The sequence below is a fragment of the Muscardinus avellanarius genome (genome assembly GCF_963383645.1).
Source record: "Muscardinus avellanarius genome assembly, chromosome: 10".
Classification (NCBI taxonomy): Eukaryota; Metazoa; Chordata; class Mammalia; order Rodentia; family Gliridae; genus Muscardinus; species Muscardinus avellanarius.
Window position 1 is genome coordinate 100,955,876 of NC_137796.1, and position 23,626 is coordinate 100,979,501.

At 49.1% G+C, this 23,626-nt stretch overlaps 1 protein-coding gene across 2 annotated transcripts; it reads right to left on the reverse strand.

Annotated features, from left to right (window-relative positions):
- Window positions 1-3,652: 3,652 nt before the first annotated feature.
- BFAR (bifunctional apoptosis regulator) lies at window positions 3,653-17,872 on the reverse strand (the record flags this gene model as incomplete). Of its 2 annotated transcripts, XM_080704320.1 has the most annotated exons (7): window positions 17,594-17,872; window positions 14,745-14,955; window positions 13,741-13,910; window positions 11,298-11,442; window positions 9,867-10,040; window positions 6,611-6,813; window positions 3,653-3,845 (listed from the first exon to the last, which is right to left on the reverse strand). In XM_080704320.1, the coding sequence occupies exons 1-7, from the start codon at window positions 17,854-17,856 to the stop codon at window positions 3,653-3,655; spliced, it is 1,359 nt and encodes a 452-aa protein (XP_080560446.1). In that variant the 5' UTR covers window positions 17,857-17,872. The 2 variants fall into 2 exon arrangements, with proteins under 2 accessions (XP_080560446.1, XP_080560447.1); XM_080704321.1 differs by lacking the exons at window positions 13,741-13,910; window positions 14,745-14,955.
- Window positions 17,873-23,626: the final 5,754 nt, after the last annotated feature.

Below are 23,626 nucleotides of genomic sequence, written 5' to 3' on the forward strand. Positions count from 1 at the left end.
TAGTGAGGTGCTCTGCAACTTAGTGAGACGCTGTTTTAAAAGAAGAAAAAAAGCCGGGCGTGGTGGCACACGCTTGTAATCCCAGCATTCGGGAGGCTGAGACCTGGAGGATCGCGGTTTGCGGACAGCCTCAGCTACTTAGTGAGGCCCTCTGCAACTCAGTGAGACCCGGTTTCAAAATAAAGAATAAAAAATAGGGCAGGGGGTGTAGCCCGGAGGTCAAATGCCCCTGGGTTCCATCCAAAAAAAAGAAGAAGAAAAAAAAATAAAAGATAACTGAGGGGGATGCGAGGGGGAAGGGAAGTTCCCTAATGTACATGATGAACATTCACAAAAGTATCAAAGTCAAGCACTAAGCCAAACATGAGGAGGGAGGGGGCGGGAACTGGGGAAGGGCTGAATGAGGGATGTGTGCACATAGGCCTCTACTATCCTGTACCCCACTAAGATGCATGACTACAAGCCGGGTGTGGTGGCGCACGCTTGTAATCCCAGCATTTGGGAGGCTGAGACTAGAGGATCGTGGTTCAAGGACAGCCTCAGCTTCTTAGGCCCTTTGCAACTCTGACACCCGATTTCAAAATAAAGAATAAAAAATAGGGCTGGGGATGTAGCTTGGAGGTAGAAACACACACACACACACACACACACACACACACACACACACACAAGATGCATGACTATAATGTACCAATAAATAAAAGATAAAAATTGAGCTGGGGGGTATAGCTTAAGGGTAGAATGTCCCTGGGTTTAATCCCCAGTACTACCAAAGAAAAAAATAGAAATGGGGTGTAGTGTATTACTGTTGATTGAACCTAGGGGCATTCTACTCTGATCCACAACCCCAGCCCTTTTCTATTTTTATTTTGAAACAGAGTCTAAGATTTGAAGGGCCTCACTTAATTGCTGAGGCTGGCTGCAAACCTGCTGTCCTCCTGTCTCAGCCTCCCAAGTACTGGGATTATAGACATGTGCCACCGTGCCTGGCTTATTTTTTGAGACAGGGTCCTGTTTAGTTGCCTAGGCTGGCCTTGAACTACTGGTCCTCCCGTCAGCCTCCTGGATAGCTTGGGTTCGCAGGCCTGCGTCACCGTACCTGGCTGGATACTGTTTTATAGAGCACCATCTTTTGGATATGGGACGTATTTCCTGTTTTCATCAATTGCTGTGATGAGGGTGCTTGTATACAAATACCCCTCCCAACCTTTTAAATGATTTCTTCATCTGGATTTGGAGAAATGATATTTTTGATCACAGAGTCTAAATATTTTACATGGACAACCCCACCCCCCCATTTTTTTGGTACTGGGGAGTGAACCCAGGGACATTCTACCTCTGAGCTACACCTTCAGTCCTATTTTTTATTTATTTTGAAATGGTCTTACTAGGTAGTGGAGGGTCTCACTACGTAGCTGAGGCTGGCTGTGAAACTGTGATCTTCCTGTCTCAGCCTCCCTAGTACTGGGATTACAAGTTTGCGTCACCAGGCCTGGTTCCTGTTTTATTTTAAATCAGGGTCTTATTAATTTGCTGAGGCCTTGCTAAACTGCTGGGACTGGCCTCAAACTTGCAATCCCTCTGTCTCAGTCTCCTAAGACTGGGATTACAAGTGTGCACCACCATGCCCGGCTATGGACGCCCCTTTTGATCCATCCAGGCCTACTTGGATTGGTAGCAGGGTCTGAGGGAGGTGAGAGGCAGCCAGGCCCTTGGTCTGAGCCGCCTGTCTCTCCTGGTGCGATGGAGCAGGTGCCCTGCTCCCAGAACAGACCTAAGTATGACTCAGCTTCGAAGCAGGGTGTGAGAACAGGCCTGGGACTCTGACAACCTGTGGTCTGACTCGGGCCCAGATGCTCCATGCCAGCCAGTGCCAGTTCAGTGACGTCTGCCGCCACCCCCACCTCTTGACTGGGAAAAGAATCCCAGTAATGCCACAGCCCCGAGACCAGGGATGCACCACACCGCTGTGTCCTCAGACCCAGGGAGCCCTGACTGGGAAACAGCCAAAGCCAGACAGCCCTAGGCCTGATTGTAAGAACCTCTTTTTCCCCTTGGATCAATGTCCTTATCACCCTGGGGACTTCAGTGGGACTCACAGATTATATCAGACAATGTGGATATTTTTGTGTTTTGCAAACAATCAGTTTTTCCCTATACAGAGGCTTTATCTGTATAAAAATCTTTATTTTTATTTCAAGTAATTTCTCCAAACTTTAAGATGCAAAGTCCGAGTGAAACCTTCACTCAACGGTACAAAAGGTCAGTTAATGAACGGTGCGTGGAGTCGCAAAGACGGGCTCTGGACTCAAGTGTATCTCTCAGGGCGGTCAGGCCAAGGTCCCGAGTCACACGTGGTGTTTTCACACACGTGGTGTTTTCACACCGGGGGAACGGGGCCACCCTTCATCTGCTCCCTATTTACGATGACGGCCCTTGGTGTAATGATGCCTGCAGTGTACGTACCAGAACACACAATGCAGGTTATACATTATATGGTGTGAGGTCAATTTAGAAAATGCTTCCTTGAACAAAGAGCCTGTCCTGGACTTAACAGGTTGAATTCTTAAAACCAGACAATGCTGTTACGTGGCCTGACGCAGCCCGGCCAGACAGGAATCGCGCTCCGTGAGCCACCTGCTGTCCTTGGCCCCGCTCGAGGAAGGGACCAGATGTCCAATGACTACAAAGAGAAGCTCGACATCGTTCTAATAACACGTTGACTCCTTTTATTTTTGCAGTACCGGGGATTAAACCCAGGGACATTCTACCTCTGAATTACATCCCCAACCCTATTTTATGTTTTATTTGGAAACAGGGTCTCACTACGTTGCAGAGGGCCAGTGTTGCTGAGGCTGGCCACAGGCCCGTGGCCCTCCTGTCTCAGCCTCCCGAGTACTGGGATGACGGGCGCGCACCACCGCACTGGGCTCCCACGTGAATCCTCATGGAGGCTCACTCTGAATCCGGCATGTACCCATCAGGACGGAATCATCCCCTGAACTCTGGGTTTCCCTCTATATTTTTTAGAGGATAACTATCTGTGCCTATGACGATCTCATCCCTGTAGTGCTAAGCCCGACTTCCACGGCGGGCCTGCCCTCAGGAGTTTGGTCTCGGGCTCAGGGAGCCTGTCTGCACCTGAGGTTAGCGTGAGGGCGACTGCCCGTGCGGTGGCTCTGATGTCACCCAGCGTCCTCTGCGGCCATGGCTCCCAAGTTCCTGCAAAGAAGGGGCTGCTGCACGATGCCAGCCGGCCACCAGTATGCCAGGGCGGAGGGAACAAGGACCTGGCTGAAGCCCCCTACCCTTTTTTGTGGTACCGGGGCTTGAGCCCATAGGCATTCTACCTCCAAGCTACACTCCCAGTCCTTTTAACTTTTTCTTTGGGAACAGGATCTCACTAGGTTGCTGAAAGCTTCCCTACATTGCGAGGCTGTCCTCAAACCTGAGATCCTCCTGTCTCAGCCTCCCAAGGCTGGGATGACAGGTGTGGGCCATTGTGCCTGGCGTGCTTGGAAACCTTTGATGTTCAAAGCAGCACCTTGTCTACCAGGGGTAGGACACAGAAGTTCGCCTCCCCGCCCCTCCGGAGCATCCAAGCCCAGGGTCAAGGAGACCTGAAGCGTCGCCCAGAGCCTAGGCAGGGCGGTCACAACACCTGGGTTTCCAGCCGCCGGACTTCCTTGACCACAAGGTCGATGTTGATGATTGGGTTGAAGTACAGGGCCCAGTAGAACAAGCAGTTGCATACGAACTGGGGAATGAGGGGCCAGAACATGGCCACAAAAAGCCCCTGCGTTGACACTTTCCAAAAATGTCTCCACATTCTCTGGGGCACGGTCCTGAAAAGAGATGTGGTTGAGGGCAGGTTTGGATGCACAAGGGTCAAACCCTGGGTTTCTCTCCCTCCACTGTGTCTTGCGACTCCACCGGCCTATGTGGCAAAGACCTGTCTGTCCCCAGAGCCGGTGACATGCCTGACCAACCCATCCTCGGCTCCCAAGACGCAGCACGGCGCGCTTCCTGGGCACCACGGCCTGGTCCCCGCCCACAGTGGTCCCGACCTTACCTGCTGCATCGCCGGCCAACTTTTATGCCTGCCCGCCTTTTTTTATTTTTGTGGTACTGGGGATGGGATCCAGAGGCATTCTACCTCTGAGATACACCTCAATCCTTTTTTAAATTTTTGTTTTGAAACGGAGTCTTGCAAGGCTGATCTTGGCCTCCCAAGTGCTGAGATAACAGGCTTGTGCTTTTAGGCCTGGCTCACTTTTACGTCTTTCTTTCTTTCTTTTCTTTCCTTTCTTTCTCTCTCTTTCTTTCTTTCTTTCTTTTTGCAATACTGGGGATGGAACCCAGGGGCATTCTATCTCCAAGCTACACCCCCAGCCTGATTTTTTTATTCTTTATTTTGAAACAGGGTCTCACTAAGTTGCAGAGGGCCTCACTAAGTAGCTGAGGCTGGCTACAAACCTGGGATCCCCCTGTCTCAGCCTCCCAAGTACTGGGATTGCAAGCGCCACCACACCTGGCTCAGCTCAGACTATTCTTTACCAAAAGATCTGCAGTGCCCTGCAGAGAGTCAGGGTACAGCAGGGCATGAATAAATGACCTGCTGAATTGAAATGCATGCGGGAGAGCCCTGCCAGGCGCTGGGTGAGGCCGGGAGCCCTGCAGTCACGGGGCATCAGGGTGGAGGGATGTGGTAGATGTGTTACTTCTAGCTGCCCAGTGGCCACCCGCTTCTCCCCCTCTGGAAACATCTTCTGAGATTTTTACTTTTTTGCAACACTGGGGATTGAACCAGGGGTGCTTTGCCTCAGAGCTACATGCCCCCAGTCCTAGTTTACTTTTGTATTTTGAAACAGGGTCATGTTAAGCTATCGCGGCTGCTAGCCCTCAACCTGCAATCCTCCTCTCAGCCTCTCGTGATTGGGATTACAGGTGTGTGTGCCAATGTGCCTGGCAGCGTCTGAGTTTTTTTGCGGGGATGCCTCCCTCCTCAGTTCTTTTTTTGGAAAGCGGGCATGCTGGGCGTGTGCCCAGGGCCTCGTGCATGCTAAGCACGTTCTATGCGGAGGTCCGCAGTCCCTCCCTGTTCTTCCCACGCGGCCTGAGTGGGGCTGGGCTGGGCAGGCGTGTGACCCAGGCCGGGCCAACCGGAGCAGAGGCAGGTGAGCCCTTGGGCCCGGCTGCGAGTGCCATGGGAAAGAGGCTCTTCCACTCCCCCGACACCGAGGCTCTAACCTGTCAGACCACAGCCCGGAGCAGCCAGGGCCCCCACCCGAGCAGAGCTGCGGGATCGTTCGATGGAGAGAACAGCACCGCAAGAGGGCGTGTCGGCCTGACCACGGCACTCGGCCTCGGCCTGACATGCTGGCCACCCCAGGGCCAGCTGGGTTGATGGCTACCTCTGCAACCAAGAGACCTGGCTCACAGACTCTTGCTTCTACTCTAATCAGAGACCTGATCGTCCCAGTGCAGAGCGGGCTAGAGCGCACGCCGACAGAGTCCCCATGGATCTCCACCTCCACCGCCGCTGTTTCCCACCCGCGTCCTCTTCTCACTTGCTTATCCAAGATCCTTCGTGTAGGCCAGGCTGGCGGCACGCCTGTAACCCACTACTTGGGAGGCTGAGATAGGAGGATTGCAGGTTTGAAGCCAGCCTCAGCGATTCAGCAAGACTGTTTCAAAATAAAAAATAAAAGGGCTGGAGGTAGAATGCCCTGGGTTCATGAGTTCCTACCCAAGGAATTACAGGTGCTAGGCTTGGACCTGGACGCCTCCGGAGGCTCAGGTGTGGTAGGCTTGGTCCCCAGCACAGCAAGGCCCAGAAGCAGAACTTTGGGCAGCGACTGGACCGTGAGGGCCCTGACCTCATCTATGGGTCAATCTGCCCATGGAGTCATACTTCAAGTGACCACCGGGAGGCGGTGAAAGCTGTAGGTCAGGACCTACGGAAGGGAGTAGTCCTTGGGGACTAGTTTTGTCCCTGGCCCCTTCCACCCTCTCTCGGCTTCCTGGCTGGGGTGAGCTGAGCTTCCTCTGCCACGGGCCTAAAAGCAATGGAGCCAGGCAGCTCTAGACTGAAACCAGGAAGCAAAATAAACTTTCTTCCTTTAAGTTGTTTTTCTCTCTCAGTACTTTGTTGTAGCAATGGAAAGGTGACTAACGCAAGGTGGTTTACTGTTACGTAGGACAGGAAACTCACAGGTCAGCAGCACTTCTCACACCAGAATCTGAAGAGTCTGGCTAGAGGAAAGATTAATTTTCCCTTTTGAAGTAGGAGAAGTACTTTGCAGGGGGTCTTCCTCTGCTTGGTATTTCTTTCCTGGCCCCTGCTGCACCAGCCTTCTCCCACATAAAAACACACTCACTAAGCCGGGCGTGGTGACACACACTTATACTGCCAGCATTCGGGAGGCTGAGACCGGAGGACCGCGGTTCGTGGACAGCCTCAGCTACTTAGCGAGGCCCTCTGCAACTCAGTGAGACCTGGTTTCCAAATAAAGAACAAACAATAGGGCTGGGGGCGGAGCTCGGAGGGCGAAAGCCCCTGGGCGCCATACCAAGTACTGCAAAACAGAACAAAGCAACGCACACTCACTTCAGCTCACTTCTTGACCAGATCCTCCAGAACGAGAATAACTCCAGAACGGAGAGCAAAACGGCGTTGAAGATGAGGAAGCGCGACGTCCAGTAATGGATCTCCAGCCAGTCCCAGGCAAACTCCGCCATCAGCTGGTAAGGAAGGAAGGAGTACTTGAGCAGGAACTCCCGCCACTGCCTCCAGGTCGGCTCTCTCAGATCCTGGGAAGAACACATCAGGCCGCGATTCACGGGGTCGGCTGTGACACCAAAGACTGCACTCAGCGAGCTTGACAGTGGTTAGAACATACACGGACAGGCTGGGCCGGCAACCCCAGCACTCGGGAGGCTGACACAGCGGGTCACAGGGAAGAGGCCAGCCCGGGCTGCTCAGCAAGACCGCGCCTCAAAACAGGAAATAAAAAGGGCTGGGAGAAGCCAGGCGGGGTGGCGCACGCTTGTAATCCCTGCGCTTGGGAGGCTGAGACAGGAGGATCGCACAGGTTCAAAGCCAGCCTCGGCTACTTACTGAGACCCTGTTTCCAAATAAAGTATAAAATAGGTCTGGGAGTATCGCCCGGAGGTAGAAAGCCTCTAGGTTCCACCCCTAGTACCACCAAAAAAAAAGAAAAGAAAAAAGGGATGGGAGTGGGGTGTATCTCAATGGTGGAGTGTCCCAGGGTTCAACCTCAGCACCATAAAAGAAACAAAAATTATGGGTGTGGATTCTATGTGACAATTTCAGTAAAATTTATTTATTTATTTATATATATATATATATATATATTTTTTTTTTGTATTGAGGATTAAATCCAGGGGCTTTCTACCTCTGAGCTACACTGTCAGCCCTATATTCCTTTTTTTAATTTTGACATTAGGCTTCACTGAGTTGCTAAGACTGCCCACAAACCTGTGATCCTCCTGTCTCAGCCTCCCAAGGACTGGGATTGCAGGTGTGCACCACCACGGCCATCCTATGCGACACTTTTAAATAGAGACAGCTGAGAAAGTGCAGCCTGAGGGTAGAAAAGCAAAGGACTTTACTCTCAAATGACCAACTAGACAGAGAAAGCACCCCAGTGAAAGCCCTCCGACGGTTCTTCAGAAAGCCACAGGTAGAGGGGAGGAAGACGCGCCCAGGAGGGTGGTGGGTGGCCAGCCCCAAAGGCCCGTGCTCAGCAAGATGGGAGGCGACGGTGCGGCGCTCTGAGGCCATCGGGACAGACAGGAGTCCTGCCTGGGGAAGGGTCAAAATCCCCCTTTGGAGACCCTGGTAAGAGAAGGATTATCAAACTGGAAGGCCTTTAACATCTAGTGCCGGGGGGATCTAGACCTATGCTGCCTTCTTTTAGAGCAAAATCAATGTTTCTTTTTTCTTATGGCGCCAGGATTAAATCCAGAGGCATTCTACTCTGAACCATATTCCTATCCCTTGCACTTCTTGGTTTTGTAATAGGGTCTTGCTAGGTTGCTGAAAGTCTGGTCATGTTGCTGAGGCTGGCCTTGAACCTGGAACTCCTCTGGTCTTGGTCTCCCGACTCCCAAGTATTGGGAAAACAGGTGTGTGGTTTTATTTATTTATTTATTTTGGATTGAAACCAGGGGTGTTCTACATCTAAGCTATACCCCCCCCAGCCCTTTTATTTTTATTCATTTTTTTTTGTGTGTGTGTGTGGTACCAGTGATGGAACCCAGGGGCATTCTACCTCCGAGCTACATCCCCAGCCTGCCTTCTAATTCTTTATTCTATTCTATTCTTTTGCAGTATGGGGGTGGAACCCAGGGGCATTCTATCTCTGAGCTACACCCTAAGCCCTATTTTTTATTCTGAGTTGCAAAGGGCCTCACTAAGTAGTACCTGAGGCTGGCCTCAAACCGCAATCCTCCTGTCTCAGCCTCCCAAATGCTGTGATTACAAGTGTACACCACCAAACCTTGCCCTTTATTCTTTATTTTGAAACAGGGTCTCGTTGAGTTGCAAAGGGCCTCACTAACTAGCCGAGGCTGCCCTCGAACTGCGATCCTCCTGTCTCAGCCTCCCAAATGCTGGGATTTTAAGTATGGGCCACAATGCCCAGTCCTTTCATTTGAAACAGGGTCTTACTAGATTGCTGAGAGCCTTGCTGAGGCTGTTCTTGAACCTGTGATCCTCCTGTCTCAATCTCCCACGTACTGGGATTACAGGTGTGCACCACTACACCTACTTAGCAAAGATTTTTAAATTTAATTTTACTTTATTTTTGTGGTACTGGGGATTGAACCCAGGGGCATTCTACCTCTGGGCTATACCTCAGCCCTATTTTTTATTCTTTATTTTTAAACAGGGTCTAAGTTGCAGAGTGCCTCACTAAGTAGCTGAGGCTGGCCGCAAACCTGTCATCCTCCGGTCTCAGCCTCCCAAGCACTGGGATTATAAGTGTACACCACCAAGCCCAGCTTGGCAAAGATTTTTGGTTTTTTTTTTTTTTTTGCAGTACTAGAGATGGAACTAAGGGGATTTCTACCTCTGAGCTACACCCCAAGCCCTATTTTTTAAAAATTCTTTATTTGGAAACAGGGTCTCATTGAGTTGTAAAGGGCCTTACTAAGTAGCTGAGGCTGGCCGTGGACCAAAATCCTCTTGTCTCAGCCTCCCAGGTACTGGGATTACAAGCGTGCGCCATGTCCAGCCGGCAAAGATTTTTTTTAAAAAGAAGTATTTAAGCTGGGCATGGTGGTGCGCTCTTGTAATCCCAGTACTCAGGAGGCTGAGACAGCAGGACCACGGTTCACGACCAGCCTCAGCTATGTAGTGAGGCTCTGTTTCCAAATAAAATATAAATTAGGTCTGCGAGTATAGGCTGGAGGTAGAAAGCCCCTGGGTTCCATCCCCAGTACCACCAAAAAAAAAAAAAAAAAAAAAAAAGAAGGTTTTTATGGTACTAGGGATGAAACCCAGGGCCACTCCTCCTCTAAGCTATACCCCAGCCCTATTTTATTATTTTATTTTGAAACAGGGCCTCACTAATGTGCTGAGGCTGGCCACGAACCTGTGATCTTCCTTTCTTAGTTTTCTCTAAGTACTGGGATTATAAGTATGCACCACCACACACAGCTAAAGAAAATGAAAAAAAAAAAAAAAAGTATTTTAAATACAAAGCGTCAGAAATCCAAATGGGCTTCGGGAGTGGGGATGGCCTTGCCTTATCAGCAACACTCCCTGAGGCTGGCTACGGTTTGCTACTGTTTGCTCTGCCACCATAGAACAGCCCAAGGCAGGCACTCTGCAGACTCACCAGAAGCTGGGCCACCAGGTCCTCCCCTGACCCGCTGTCTTGCAGCGGGCAGATGGTGTGGATGAAGGGCAGGAAGGTGTCTGTGTAGTCAAACAGGTACAGGTACAGCAGACCCAGTCGCGGGGAGCTCTTGAGGGCATAGAGCAGGAACAGGGACCTGCCTGGGTTCACAGCCTGTGAGGACAAGGCAGGCACAGCAGGTGTTATAACCATGTGGCCAGCTTCCCGCCCGCGCTCCATCCCACAGCAAGCATCCTCCGCGGGGCCAAGGCTCCATCCGTAGCTGGGGAGGGGTGAGGAGCTAGCTCCTAGGCTTGGCTCACGGGGAGGCGGAGACAGGAGGATGGCAGGTTCTTAGCCAGACTCAAAAACTTAAAAAAAAAATTAAGCTGGGTGTGGTGGTGGACGCCTAGAATAACACAATAACACAAACGCTTGGGAGGCTGAGACAGGAGGATGGCAGGTTTGAAGACAGGTTCAGCAACTCAGTGAGACTTTCAGCAAACTAGAGAGACCTCGTTTAAAATAAAACAAAACAAAAAAAGGGCTAGCGGTATAGCTTGAAGGTAGAGTGCCCCTGGGTTCAATCCCCAGTGTGTCCATCTGTCTGTCTGTCTCTCTCACACACACACCACACATAATAAATAAAATAAAGTAAAATTAAAGAAAAAAGATGGGGGGGTCGTTCAGAGGTAAAATGCCCCTGGGTAGTTTTTTTCTCACTAAGTTGTAGAGGGCCTCACTAAGTAGCTGAGGCTGGCTATGAACCTGTAATCCGTTTGTCTCAGATTCCCAGGTACTGGGATTACAAGTGTGCACCACCTTTCCTGGCTGCTTCTATTTTTTAACTTAATTTTTATTGTTTTGGCACTGGGGACTAGACTCAGGGGCCAATCTACCTCCGAGCTACATCCCCATTCCTTTAAAAAGAAATTTTTTTTGGAACAGTTTTACTAAGTCACTGCATGCTGGCCTCCACCTGCGATCCTCCTGTCTCAGCCTCCCAAGTACTGGGATTACAGGCGTGCACCGCCACACACAGCTGCAACACAGGTCTCGGAAATAAAGCCTGGAATGTGTGCAGCCAGGTCATGGCAAGTACGAGGGCAAGAAAGATGTGTGAAGGCTGGACCGAAACAAGCCAACTCTTGCCTGCTTCTCATCAGATAAGGAGAAAAATTGTACCTAGTGATTTCGAGACGGCACTGCACTGGGGAGTGGTCTCTTAACGGCATTCAGGAGGAGGACTCTTTTGTTTAACTGTCAGTGTCACCCTCAGAGACTCTGGCGTAGGAACGCAGTGAGTACTGTTTAAAGGCGTGTCACTGAAGGGCTTCAGCTGTGACAGGGACGTGTCCGTAAGTTAAGCAGCGGGCGTGCAGATGCCTACGTTGTTCTCTACTTTATCAGTTAAAAAAATGAAGAGTTCACCTTATACTCCCAGAGATTTTGGGGGGGCTTCACACCTAGTGCTTTGATGCGCTCCAGCTCCCCAAGGATGGCTCTTCTGTGGCTGCTGTTTTCTATGGTGAACGGTGTCCTTGAAAATTCTTCCTCTGTCAGAGTTAGAAGCAATCTGTGGAAGGGTGGGGCAGGAGAGGTCTTCTGAGATTACACAGTGGAAGTAAGCCTTGCATACTGACCTCCACCTCATCAGTGCAAACACTACCGAGGGGGAAGGTGAGGCGCTAAATACATAAAGCAGCACTAGTAATACCATATAGTGCAACGCTTGCTACCTGCCACTCACTACCTGGAAACACTTTTATAAACCACTGGGCCACTTAATAGTTCTGTGGGGTGAGTGGCACCAGAGAGCGGGCGGAGAAGGACAGACCCCAAGCACACCGGGGTCTGCTCTGTCTCTAGGCCTTGGACCCTTCACTTACAGACTTGGATTCTCATCTATTATTTGATTTAAAAAATATATAAGTAAGCTGGGGGTGCTGGCACACACTTGTAATCCCAGCGCTTGGGAGGCTGAGACGGGAGGATCGCATAGGTTCGAAGTCAGCCTCAGCTATTGAGTGAGGCTCTCAGCAACTTAGTGAGACCCTGTTTCCAAATAAAATATAAAATAGGTCTGGGAGTATAGCCCAGAGGTAGAAAAGCCCCTGGGTGCTACCCTCAGTAACACACACACACACACACACACACACACACACACACACACACACAATACACACACACACATAGTCAGGCATGGTGACACACGCTTGTAATCCCCGTGCTTGGGAGGCGGAGACAGGAGGATTGCGCAGGTTTGAAGCCAGCCGTGCTGGCTTAAGAGACCCTGTTTTCAAATGAAAATATAAAAAAACAGGTCTGGGAGTGTAGCCCAGAACCACCAAAAAAAAAGAAGAAGAAGAAGAAGAAGAAAAAGAAGAAGAAGAAGAAGAAGAAGAAGAAGAAGAAGACGACGACGACGACGACGACGACGACTCCTCCTCGATAACATATTAGGATGGTAAGAATGGCTGTTTGTTTTAGCCAGGCATGGTTATTTATTTATTTATTTATTTATTTATTTATTTATTGGATATTCGGGATTGAATCCACAGGCATTCTACCTCTGAGTTACACTGCTAGCTGTATTTTATTTTTTATATGAAAACAGGGCCTCCCTAAGTTGCTGAGGCTGGTTTTGAACTTGCTACCCTCCTGTCTCAGCCTCCCAAGTACTGAGATTACAGACATGAGCCACCTTGCACGGTGGTACTTGTTTATAATCTCAGCTATTTAGGAGGCTGAGGCAGAAAGATGGCAAGTTTGAGGTCCATCTGGGTAATATAGTAATCCCTAGTCTCAAAATTTTAAGAAGAACATTTATTTCAGGATAATGATTTTTTTTTTTTTTTGTGGTACTGAGGATGGAACCCAAGGGCCTTCTAACTCTGAGCTATACTTCCAGACCTATTTTATATTTTTATTTGGAAACAGGGTCTCACTAAGTTGCTGAGAGCCTCACTAAGTAGCTGAGGCTGGCTTCGAACCTGTGCGATCCTCCTGTCTAAGCCTCCCAAGCACGGGGATTACAAGCGTGTGCCACCACGCCCGGATTCCCCACTTTTAATTTTCAATCAGGGTCTCACTAAGTTGTGTTCCTTCTGTCTCAGCCTTCAAAGCACTGAGATGACAGACACGCGCCACCGTGCCCAGGTGCAACTCCATTTTCAGAGTCAGAACTTCAAATGGTGTCTGCCAAGGACTGAGGGCAGGAGAAATAAAAGACTGACTAGTAAAGGGTAAGAACTTCCTTTTGGGGATTAGAACGATGTTTTAAATTCAGACTGTGGTGATGGTTTCACCTATCTGTGAATACATTAAAAACTTCAATTGTAGCCGGGCGTGGTGGCGCCTGCTTGTAATCCCAGCATTCAGGAGGCTGAGACAGGAGGATCACAGTTTGCAGACAGTCTCAGCTACATAGTGAGGCCCTTTGCAACTCAAGCGAGACCCTGTTTCAAAAAAAAGAATAAAAAATAGGGCTGGGGTGTAGCTCAGAGGTCAAATGCCCCTGGGTTCCATCCCCAAACCCACAAAAAACAAAAACCCCCATCGACTGTAGCCGGGCATGGTGGCGCACACTTGTAATCCCAGTACTTGGGAGGCTGAGACAGGCAGGAGGATCGTAGGTTCGCAGCCAGCCTCAGCTACTTAATGATGTCCTCCACAGCTTAGTGAGACTCTGTTACAAAATAAAAAGATAAGAAATAGCTGGGGATGTAGCTGGGAGGTAGAATGCCTGGGTTCCGCCCTCGGCATCACAGAACACCAGCTGTGCACTTTGCACAGATGGACACCCTGGCAGGTGCGTTCCATCTCAGTGCAGTGTTACATAACTGCCCACGATGGTCGAAGGTTCACTGCTCACCTCCCGTTCACTCTTTCAGATAGAAACTTGTCTCTGTAGAGAGAGGTCCATGAGCCCAGCTGCTCCAGCCAGAGGACGACTTCTTCGGCCGTCCATTTGTCCACGGCCTTGTGGACCAGGAGGTCGTGTTCCGATTCCCTGCTGCTCCAGTGGTACACGAGCAGGACCACCTGGGAAAGGACAGGACCTCAGCAGTGGCGAGGGGAGAGATTCTGAGCTCCCGGGTGCGGGCTAGGCCGAGCCTGAAGGGAAGGGCGCCGGGCCTGCTCAGAGGAGCAGGGCAGCGCTCCTGCCATGAGAACTAGGTGCACAACTATCCTTGGGCTCATCTCTCTGTTCACTGCCAAGTGGGGAGAACAGACTGGAGCAGGGTCACTGGAAACTGCCTGGAAGCAGATGCACCCTGGATCCCAGGGAGGAAGCTCACTCATAGGTTTTTTCTCCTGGAAAAACATTTGGGTCATGCAGGACTTATAGACAGTCTCTGAAAGCCGCGTGTGGCGACGCACACCTGTAATCCCAGTACTTGGGAGGCTGGGACAGGAGGATCACAGGTTTGAGAAGAGCCTCAGAAATGTAATGAGACCTTGTTTCAAAATAAAAAGGAAAAAGGGCTGGGAGTATAGCTCAGAGGTAGAATGTCCTTGAGTTCCATCCCCAGTACCACCACCACCAAAAAAAGGCTCTGTGCTGGAAGAAGTGGTCTCATCCAGCCAGACCTGGTCTCGACTTCCAGCCCCGCCACCCTTCTGCCCCCCGCACACCGGAAGAGCAGCGCCACCCGGGGCGCGAGTGGTGACTGGACGGGATGGGATGGAGCCGATACTTATTGGGCGGTGTCTACTAGGTGGTCTGCTTGGGCAATCCACATTCCTGCAGACAGCAGCCCAGCAGGAGTCGATGCAGAGTCACACACAGCCTCACCGACAACCATGAGGGGAGATCAACAGCTCTGACTTCGGAGGAAACGGGTGGTGCGAGCACAGAGAAGGGGAGACGCTTACTGCCACGCTAGTCAGAGCCGTGAGCACTCCAGAGAAGAAGCCCCCTCCTCGCGGCTGGTTGCCCCGGCCCGGGCCTGCGCTGGGGGCTAGCTGGACCTGGTCGCTCCCGTACTTCTGAAAGGCCGCCAGCGACTGCACTATGTTGTTATTCTGCTGAATGTCCTCAATTCTCCCTTGAATGGCATCAGGAAATAACTTCTCGATGGCATCCCTGCGGAGAAGGGAGAAAGTCACAAGACGCGTGTTGGACTAAACATGTTTGGAGGCCAAAGTAAAACTGATAGGCGACATTTGACAGTATACGGGTGCCGGGAATGGACAAGAACACCTGCCATAGACTTGCTGGTAGAGCCAAAAGTTAGCAGTCACTGCTAGGCAAGGAGCTGCACACCTGCAATCCCACAGCCTTGGGAGGATGAGGTGGGACGACTGCAAGTGTGGAGATGGCTGGGGCAGCTCAGCAAGACCTCATCTCTAAATAAAAATATAAGCTGGGCGTGGTGGCGCACGCTTGTAATCCCAGCATTTGGGAGGCTGAGACAGGAGGATCGAAGTTTGAGGACAGCCTCAGCTACTTAGTGAGGCCCTTTGTAACTCAGTGAGACCCTGTTTCAAAATAAATAATAATAATTAAAAAAAAATAGGGATGGGGATGTAGCTTGGAGATAGAATGCCCCTGGGTTCTCTCTCTCTATATATATATATAAAATGGCACACTCCTGTAATACCAGTGCTTAGGAGGCTGAGACAGGAGGATTGCAGGTTTAAGGACAGCCTCAGCAAAGAGTGAGATTCCCATTTTAACCCTGCCAGACCCTGTTTCAAAATAAAAATAAAGTAGGGCTGGGGTGTAGCTTGGAGGTAGAATGCCCCTAGGGTCAATCCCTAGTGCCACAATAAAGAAATGAAATAAAAAGGGGCTGGGAATACCCCTGGGTTTAATCCTCAGTACTACAAAATATAAAAACAAAAAAGAATCTAAATGTCCATAATTCTTAGGGAATACCTAAATGAAATATGGTATCTTCTTACAGTGGAGTACTATATAGTTTTAGAAATGAATCTACTGGATCACTGTGTGTCAAGGTGGACACATTTTATTTATTTAGTTGTATATTTATTTATTGTGGTCCTCGGAATCAAACCCAGGGGCATTCTGCCTCTGTGCTACACCCCAGCCCTTTGTAGTTTTTGTTTTGAGCCGGGGTCTCACTAGGTGGCTGAGAATCTTGCTTTGTTGATGAAGCTGTCCTTGAACCTGTGATCTTCCTGTCTCAGCCTCCCAAGTACTGGGATTACAGGCAGTGCCACCATACTCGGCCAGGAGAGCTCTTTTTATTTAATTTGTTAAATTTTTTTTTTTTTTTTTTTTTTGGTGGTACTGGGGTTCCTGGAAGCCCTTCTACCTCCGGGCTACACTCCCAGACCTATTTAAAAATTTTTTTTTATTTTATTTTGAAACAGGGTCTCCTAAGCCAGTGCACGCGGCTGGCTTCGAACCTGCGCGATCCTCCTGTCTCTGCCTCCCAAGCGTGGGGATTACAAGCGTGTGCCACCACGCCCGGCTCTTTTTATTTAATTAATTTTTTCATTTTTTTTTTTTTTGTGGTACTGGGGTTCCTGGAAGCCATTCTACCTCCGGGCTACACTCCCAGACCTACTTTATGTTTTTATTTTTATTTGGAAACAAGGTCTCTTAAGCCAGAGAGGCTGACTTTGAACCTGCGTGATCCTCCTGTCTCCGCCTCACAAGCGTGGGGATTACAAGCGTGCGCCACCACGCCCGGCTCTTTTTATTTTTAATAATACAAAACCAGTGAACCCTCATTCCAGTTAAGACTAACCTTCAGGTAAAGAAAAATTGACAGACAGGAACAAAGCAAATAAATCCCTGTGCAAAAGATGTTGGTTTAATGGTTCCGTGGAAAGTTCTGTTACTCTGATATCAAGAAGACACACTGCTAAAGCAACAGAACAGGGGAGAGGACTAAACCCTCCGAGGCTCACAGGGACTTCATGACCACGGGAAGGAGAAAAGAAGCGGCTGTGTGAAGGGCATAGTCGCTGCCTGTGCAGGAGAAACTGGGTTTTTTTTGGGTGTGGCAGTACTGGGGTTGGAACCCAGGGGCATTCTACCTCCAAGCTATGCCCCAGGCCTATTTTTTTATTCTTTATTTTGAAACAAGGTCTCACTGAGTTGCAAAGGACCTCACTCAGTAGTACCTGAGGCTGTCCGTGAACGATGATCTTCCAGTCTCAGCCTCCCGAATGCTGGGATTACAAGTGTGCGCCACCTTGCCTGGCTAGGAGAAACTATGAATGTGCTAATGGGCTCAGAGCTTAAGGATTATGAAAATCCGCATCAGTTATTCATAACTGCAAAGTTTTGCCATTTTGTCTAGTGGAGCTAGGGTGTTTTGAATAAAGAACATCACCACAAAAAATAAGGTTACAGCCGGGCGTGGTGGCGCACACTTGTAATCCCAGTACTTGGGAGGCTGAGAAGAAAATCAGAGGTTCAAAGCCAGCCTTGGCAATGTAGCAAGGCTCTCAGCAGCCTGGCGAGACCCCGTTTCCAAGTAAAGAAGCAGTAGTCGGGCTGGGGGTGTAGCTTGGAGGTAGAAAGCCTCTGGGTTCAATCCCCAGTACCAAAAAAAAAAAAAATAAAATAAAATAAACATAAAGACAAAATCAGGTTATAGGCAATGATCTGCTAACAGCTGATTTCATGCCTTCAGAGTGGTCACCGCAAGCCAGGGAGTCTGGGTTTTCTGATCTGAGCTCCGTGGCCCGCTGCAGATCAGGAGCAAGCGCCGAGGAGGACAGCTCCCAGCATGACCCAGCGTTACCTGAGGAGAATGTTGACTTTGGGGAAGCCTTCCCACTTCTCTCTGCACTCTGGACACTCCGTCTTCTTTGAAGACGCCCACCACAAAGCCAGGCAGTGCCGGCAGAAGCTGTGCCCACAGTTCAGGGTGGTGGGGTTCACCAGGATTTCATAACAGCAGTGGCAAGAAAACTCGCTCACAGAAATCTGCGGGTGGGTGCTTTGGAGGGGGGCATCTTTGTCCAGGCCCATTGAGGTCACGTCATTTTCCTGAGGCTCCTCCATCTCTTAGTAAATCCTGGGCTCCTCAGGCATGGAAAACTTCAGACTTGGGGGACTGTCGCAAAGCATCACTCAATCTAGAAAGAAGAGGCAGTAAGTACAGGGTAAGTGGCACTTGCTGGGGATCGCTGCTGTTCTAGGAAAGCTCCAGTTTTTATTTATTCATTTTTGTGGTATTGGGGACTGAAACCAGGGGTGTTCTACCCTGGGTCTTGTGCATGACTGGCCAGGGCTCTACTACTGAGACACATCTCTGGCCCAATGGTCTAATTTTTATTTCATTTTGAGAGTGTTGTGGATGGAATCAGGGCCTTGCCCATGTTAGGCAAGCGCTCTGCCGCTAAAAATATCATTAGCCCATTAATAAATTTCCTTCTGTTTTATTTGTCACGTATTTCAAAATGAGATGAAATAAAATAGTGTAGTAGATAGTGATAAGTTGGGTCCCTCCCCTATGTGATCTCGAAGCGGAAGCCAGAAGCGGAGATATCGCGAGACTCCAAGTGCCTTGAGACTCCAAACATCGCGAGACTCCGGATGTCATTAAAGAATCAGCATGCCTATAAAAGATCGGTGCTCCGATCCACCACGTGACTCAGCTGGCCAATCGGGACTATGCGCAACTCTCCAGAGGCGTGGCCCGTCGGTCCCTTCCCCATGGCCAGCTGACTCTCCAGAGGGTGCCGGGTCCAAATAAAACAGTGGTCTCTGATAACCCGGTTGGTGTTTTTACCTCCCTCCAAAACCCCCTAACTCTATTTTCAACCTAACACAAAGGACCATTCTCATCTTGGTCTTGGGAGGCCACCTGCCTCCCTCCTCCAGCAGTAGGCAGTCTGACAGCAAGGCTTTGGAGTTAGAGTCTCAACTCCCCAAATCACCAGCCCTGTCTCCATATGAAAGTACGGGAGCTCTCTGAGCTGTTTCCTCAAGTGTGGAATGGTGAAACAGTACATGAACCTTCAAGGATTTTTTTTTTTGGATGAGGAGGGGGTACTGAGGGTGGAATCCAGGGCCTTGCACATTAGGCAAGCACTCTTCCACTGAGCTAAAGAAGCAAATTGTATATACGTACACACACACACACACACACACACACACAATTGTAAAAAGTAGCTGGACGAAGGAGAACAACTGAGTACAAGTTCGGGAGGAGACGTGATCACTTCTGGGACTAGGCGCAGCTCAGTGATGGGCACTTGCCGAGCCTGAGTGAGGCCCTGGGTTCCATCCCCAGCACCACGAAAACAAACGAAAAAGAAAGGGATAAATGCATTTGGGAGGAGTTAAGAAAATAATTTATAGCCTTCGGTGACTAGAGAGAAATGATGATCCAAGATGCTGAGTAGGTCTCAGAAGGGAAGTAAAACTGCGCTTCCAACAGAAACACAGTCACTGTGAACAAATGGCATCAGTCCAGGAAACGTAACCCGAAGTTTAGGAAAGCTGACTTAGAGGTAAGGACAAGCCTGTCAAGCAGAGATGTCTGGGGAGCAGACAGAGAAACAAAATTGTGTAACACAATGAGAATGAGGCTCAATCTATAGGTTCCAGTCACTTGCAGAGAAATCATCAATAATATAGAATGAAACGAATTTCTCACATATTAACCTTTTTTTTATGGTACTGGGGGTGGAACCCAGGGGCTTTCTACCTCTGGGCTATACTTCCAGACCCATTTTATATTTTATTTGGAAACAGAGTCTCACTAAGTTGCTGAGAGCCTCACTAAGTAGCTGAGGCTGGCTTCGAACCTGTGCGATCCTCCTGTCTCAGCCTCCCAGGTGCTGGGATTACAAGCGTGCACCACCACGCCCGGCTCATATTAACCTTTTTAAAACTAGAATATGCATCAGTATTGAGAATGGCTTAGGAAAAATTGAGAAAGCTCTGATTATTAATAGATATATTTCAGAAATAATTGTGTCAAAATGGCAGACCTGGAGAGAGAAAGGCTTGGCTTGGGTCAGGAAGCAAACAGCTACTGAAACTTAGATTGACTTAGCTAAAAGTAATTAGCAAGTCACAGGAGAGGGGAGCAAGGGCTTCCTCTGTCTAAAGACAGATCTACATAATAATCTAGCTGGGACAGACCTTTGAGGAGACACCTTGCCACACGCCACACCTTGCTGGGGGAGGTACCTTACAGGGATGTTTACTACATCAGAATTACGTAAACAAGATGGAGGTCATGGGTATAAAAAGTCCACGTGCTGTATCTTTGGGTGGTGAACTGGCTCGAACCCCCTCCTCCATGCCATTTGCATGGGGCTGTAACTATCTTCTGTATTTCTATCTTTTTAATAAACTTCTTTAAATCTTCAGCAAGTGTCCGAGCTATGTATACTTATCCTTAGCTCAGGACAAGAACCCGCAGTTTTTCTGTGTTTTGGGTTTTGTTGTGGTTTGAGGGAAACTGTGTCGGGGATCCTAACAGGGGTCCCCGGGAATAGTTTCCCACACCGTAACATATTTCACGGAAACAGAACACACCAGCACTTCCTCACCTACCACATCTGTGAGTTTATTTCTTATGAGGGAAAACAAATCTTAGGCTGATACAAATGGTATATTTTGCAAAGTGAAGTAGACACTAAGTCCTTTTTATAACTGTCTTTTCTATGTTAAAAACAGCATAGGCTTTGATTACTCCTTTTTTAAACTCTGAACTGGGGATGGAACCCAGAACACCACACCTGCAAAGCAGGTGCTTTACAACTGAGCTACGTCCCAGCCTTGATTACTTCTTAGTAGCTCTGTTAATTCCATTTTCTGTAAATTCAAAAACTGTAAAGCTAACAGAAGAGTACATATCTTTTATTAAATTAATTTAATCTTTTCTACTAGTGAAAGAAAACAGAAGCTGGGTGCCTGTAATCCTAGTACTTGGAGGCTGAGACAGGAGGATCACAGCTTTGAGGCCAGCCTCAGCAATTTAGTGGGATCCTACTTCAAAATAAAAAATAAGCTGGGCATGGTGGTGCACGCTTGTAATCCCCGCAATTGGGAGGTGGAGACAGGAGGATTGTGCAAGTTTGAAGCCAGCCGCTCTGGCTTAAGAGATCAAATAGGTCTGGGAGTGTAGCCCGGAAATAGAAGGGTTTCCAGGAACCCTGGTACCACTAAAAAAAAAAGGGGGGGGGTGGGGGTATAGCTCAGAGGTAGAACACCTCTGAGTTAAACCTCTAATACAAAAAAAAAAAAAAAAACAAAAACAAAAACGAATGTTCAAAGGAGGAAAGTATCTGTGTATCTGTTAGTGTTAAGAATGTAGCTTAGCCGGGCGTGGTGGCGCACGCTTGTAATCCCCGCGCTTGGGAGGCTGAGACAGGAGGATCGCGCAGGTTCGAAGCTAGCCCCGCGCGCTGGCTTAGGAGACCCTGTTTCCAAATAAAAATGCAAAAATAGGTTTGGGAGTGTAGCCCGGAGGTAGAAGGGCTTCCAGGAACCCCAGTACCACCAAAAAAAAAAAAAAAAAAAAAAAAAAAAAGAATGTAGCTTAGCTGAGCCAGGCGTGGTGGTGCACGCTTATAACCCCAGCATTTGGGAGGCTGAGACCAGAGGACCGCAGTTCGCGGACAACCTCAGCTGCTTAGTGAGGCCCTGTTTCAAAATAAAGAATAAAAAATAGGGCAGGGGTGTAGCTTGCAGGTCCATCCCCAAACCCGCAAAAAAAAAAAAAAAAAAAAAAAAAAATGTAGCTTAGCTGTTAAAGTTACAAGCTGCAGTGTGTGACTTGGTAAACACACCTCCTGCCCTGGCAATGCTTAATGGGCAGAGCCCGAGCTCATGAGGATGTTGACAGCTGTCTTTGCCCACACGGCCAGCTGGCAGCGGGCAGGAGCCGAGGCAGGGTGCTGGTCCTTTCACAAGCAGGCCCAGGTCAGAATGGCCCTCTCCACCGTGGCTCCTTTCACCTGTCTCCCTTTCATCTCAAAGGTCTTGGAGAAGAGGGAGATGTGGGCAGCACCAGGAGAAGGGGCATCTCATTCCTACCCCCTGGAGACCTGATTATATGCAGATACTTGTTTATGAAATTACCAGTACTAATCACCTAGTTCAAGACAAATGGGAAGAATGCCTGAGTCTGGGAAAGTCAAAAGAGAAAAGAGAAACAATTAAATGACAGGGTGAACACTTTGAACTGCCTAGCCAGCAGAATCCGGGGTGTGAGTCACTCCAAAGAGCTAGGGTTCATGAATGAAATGCTGGGTCCTCAGTTGGGTGTGGTGGGCAGGCTTGTCATCCCAGTACTTGGGAGGCCGAGACAGGAGGATCACAGATTCATGGTCGGACTCAGCTACTTAGGCCCTCTGCAACTTAGTGAGACCCTGTTTCAAAAAAAGAAAAGAAAAAAAAAAGGGTTTTTTTTGGGGGAGGGTACAGCTCAGAGGTAGAATACCCCTGGGTTCAACCCCCCAATACCATAAGAAAAAGGAAAAAAAGAAAAAGGAGAGAAAAGGTCTGAATTTCCGGTCTTGAGTGCACAGGCCGTGTGCATTTCCCTGGAGGACAGCCTGAGCTCACAGAAGGAACCACGTGGCAGATAAGGCTAAGAACTGATAATTCACAGGATAAAAGGTTCGAAATGCACTGTGCTCTCCTGCCTGTTTGAAGTGGCTGGGACACACCCCGTGCGCCTTCAGTGACGCACTGACGGGCATCCGCCCGACAGGTCCTGGATGGTCTGGCTAACCGCAGCCCCGCCTGCTGGGGCGACATCTGATCTGCAAATGGGCTTTCATTTACGGGGTGATCTTTTTTGAGACCTGGTCTCCCTACACTGCCTAAGCTGGTCTCAAGCTCCTGGGGGCTCAAGAGATCCTCCTACCTCAGTCTCCCCAGCACTGGGATTATGGGTGGAGTTCCTGGGGATTTAACCCAGTGGCATTCTACCTCCAAGATACACCCCAACCCTCATTATTTTTTTTATACTGAAATAGGGTCTCCTTAAGTTACTGTTCATTGGCTTCAATAGGGTCACGTGATCTTCCTGCGTCAGCCTTCCAAGTACTGGGACTGCAAGCATGAGCCACCCACCATACCCAGCTACCCCTAGTTCTCGTTCAACATTGTTCTGAACCTGCGATCCTCCTGTCTCAGCTTTCCAAGTGCTGGGATTGCGGGCACGCTCCACCACGTGTGGTTATTTTTTATTTTTGAAGCAGGGTCTCGCTAAGTTGCTGGGGCCTAGCTTTGACCCTCAAGTACTGGGAGTACAGGCACGTGTCACAGTGCCTACCTTCCAGAGTCGGGTTTTAAATCACGGTCTGACTTGAAGCTTTCACTGGGACAATGTCTTAATAAGATAATAATGGTCAGTTCAGAGGGGCAATTTACTCTTATCGTCTAGGCTATTGTACAGCAGAGAAAAGCTAATGAAAACAAATTAGGGTGTGTGTGTGTGAGAGATACTGGGGATTGAACCCAGTATTCTACCTCCGAGCTATATCTCCAGCCCAAATTTTAATTCTTCTATTTTGAAATGGGTTCTCCCTAAGTTGTTAAGGCAGATCCTGAACCTTTGATCCTCCTATTTCAGACTCCCAAGTACTGGGATTACAAGCATGTGCAACCACGCCCAGCAACAAGCTAGGATTTGACAACAGTGTGTTTTTGAACGCGCGCGTGTGTTACCGGGATTGAACCCAGGGGCATTTTACCTCTGAGCTACACCCCAGATGTTTTTATTCCTTTGTTTTGAACTAGGGTCTCTCTAGGTTGCTGAAGCTGGCCATGAACCTGTGATCATCCTGTCTCAGCCTCCTAAGTA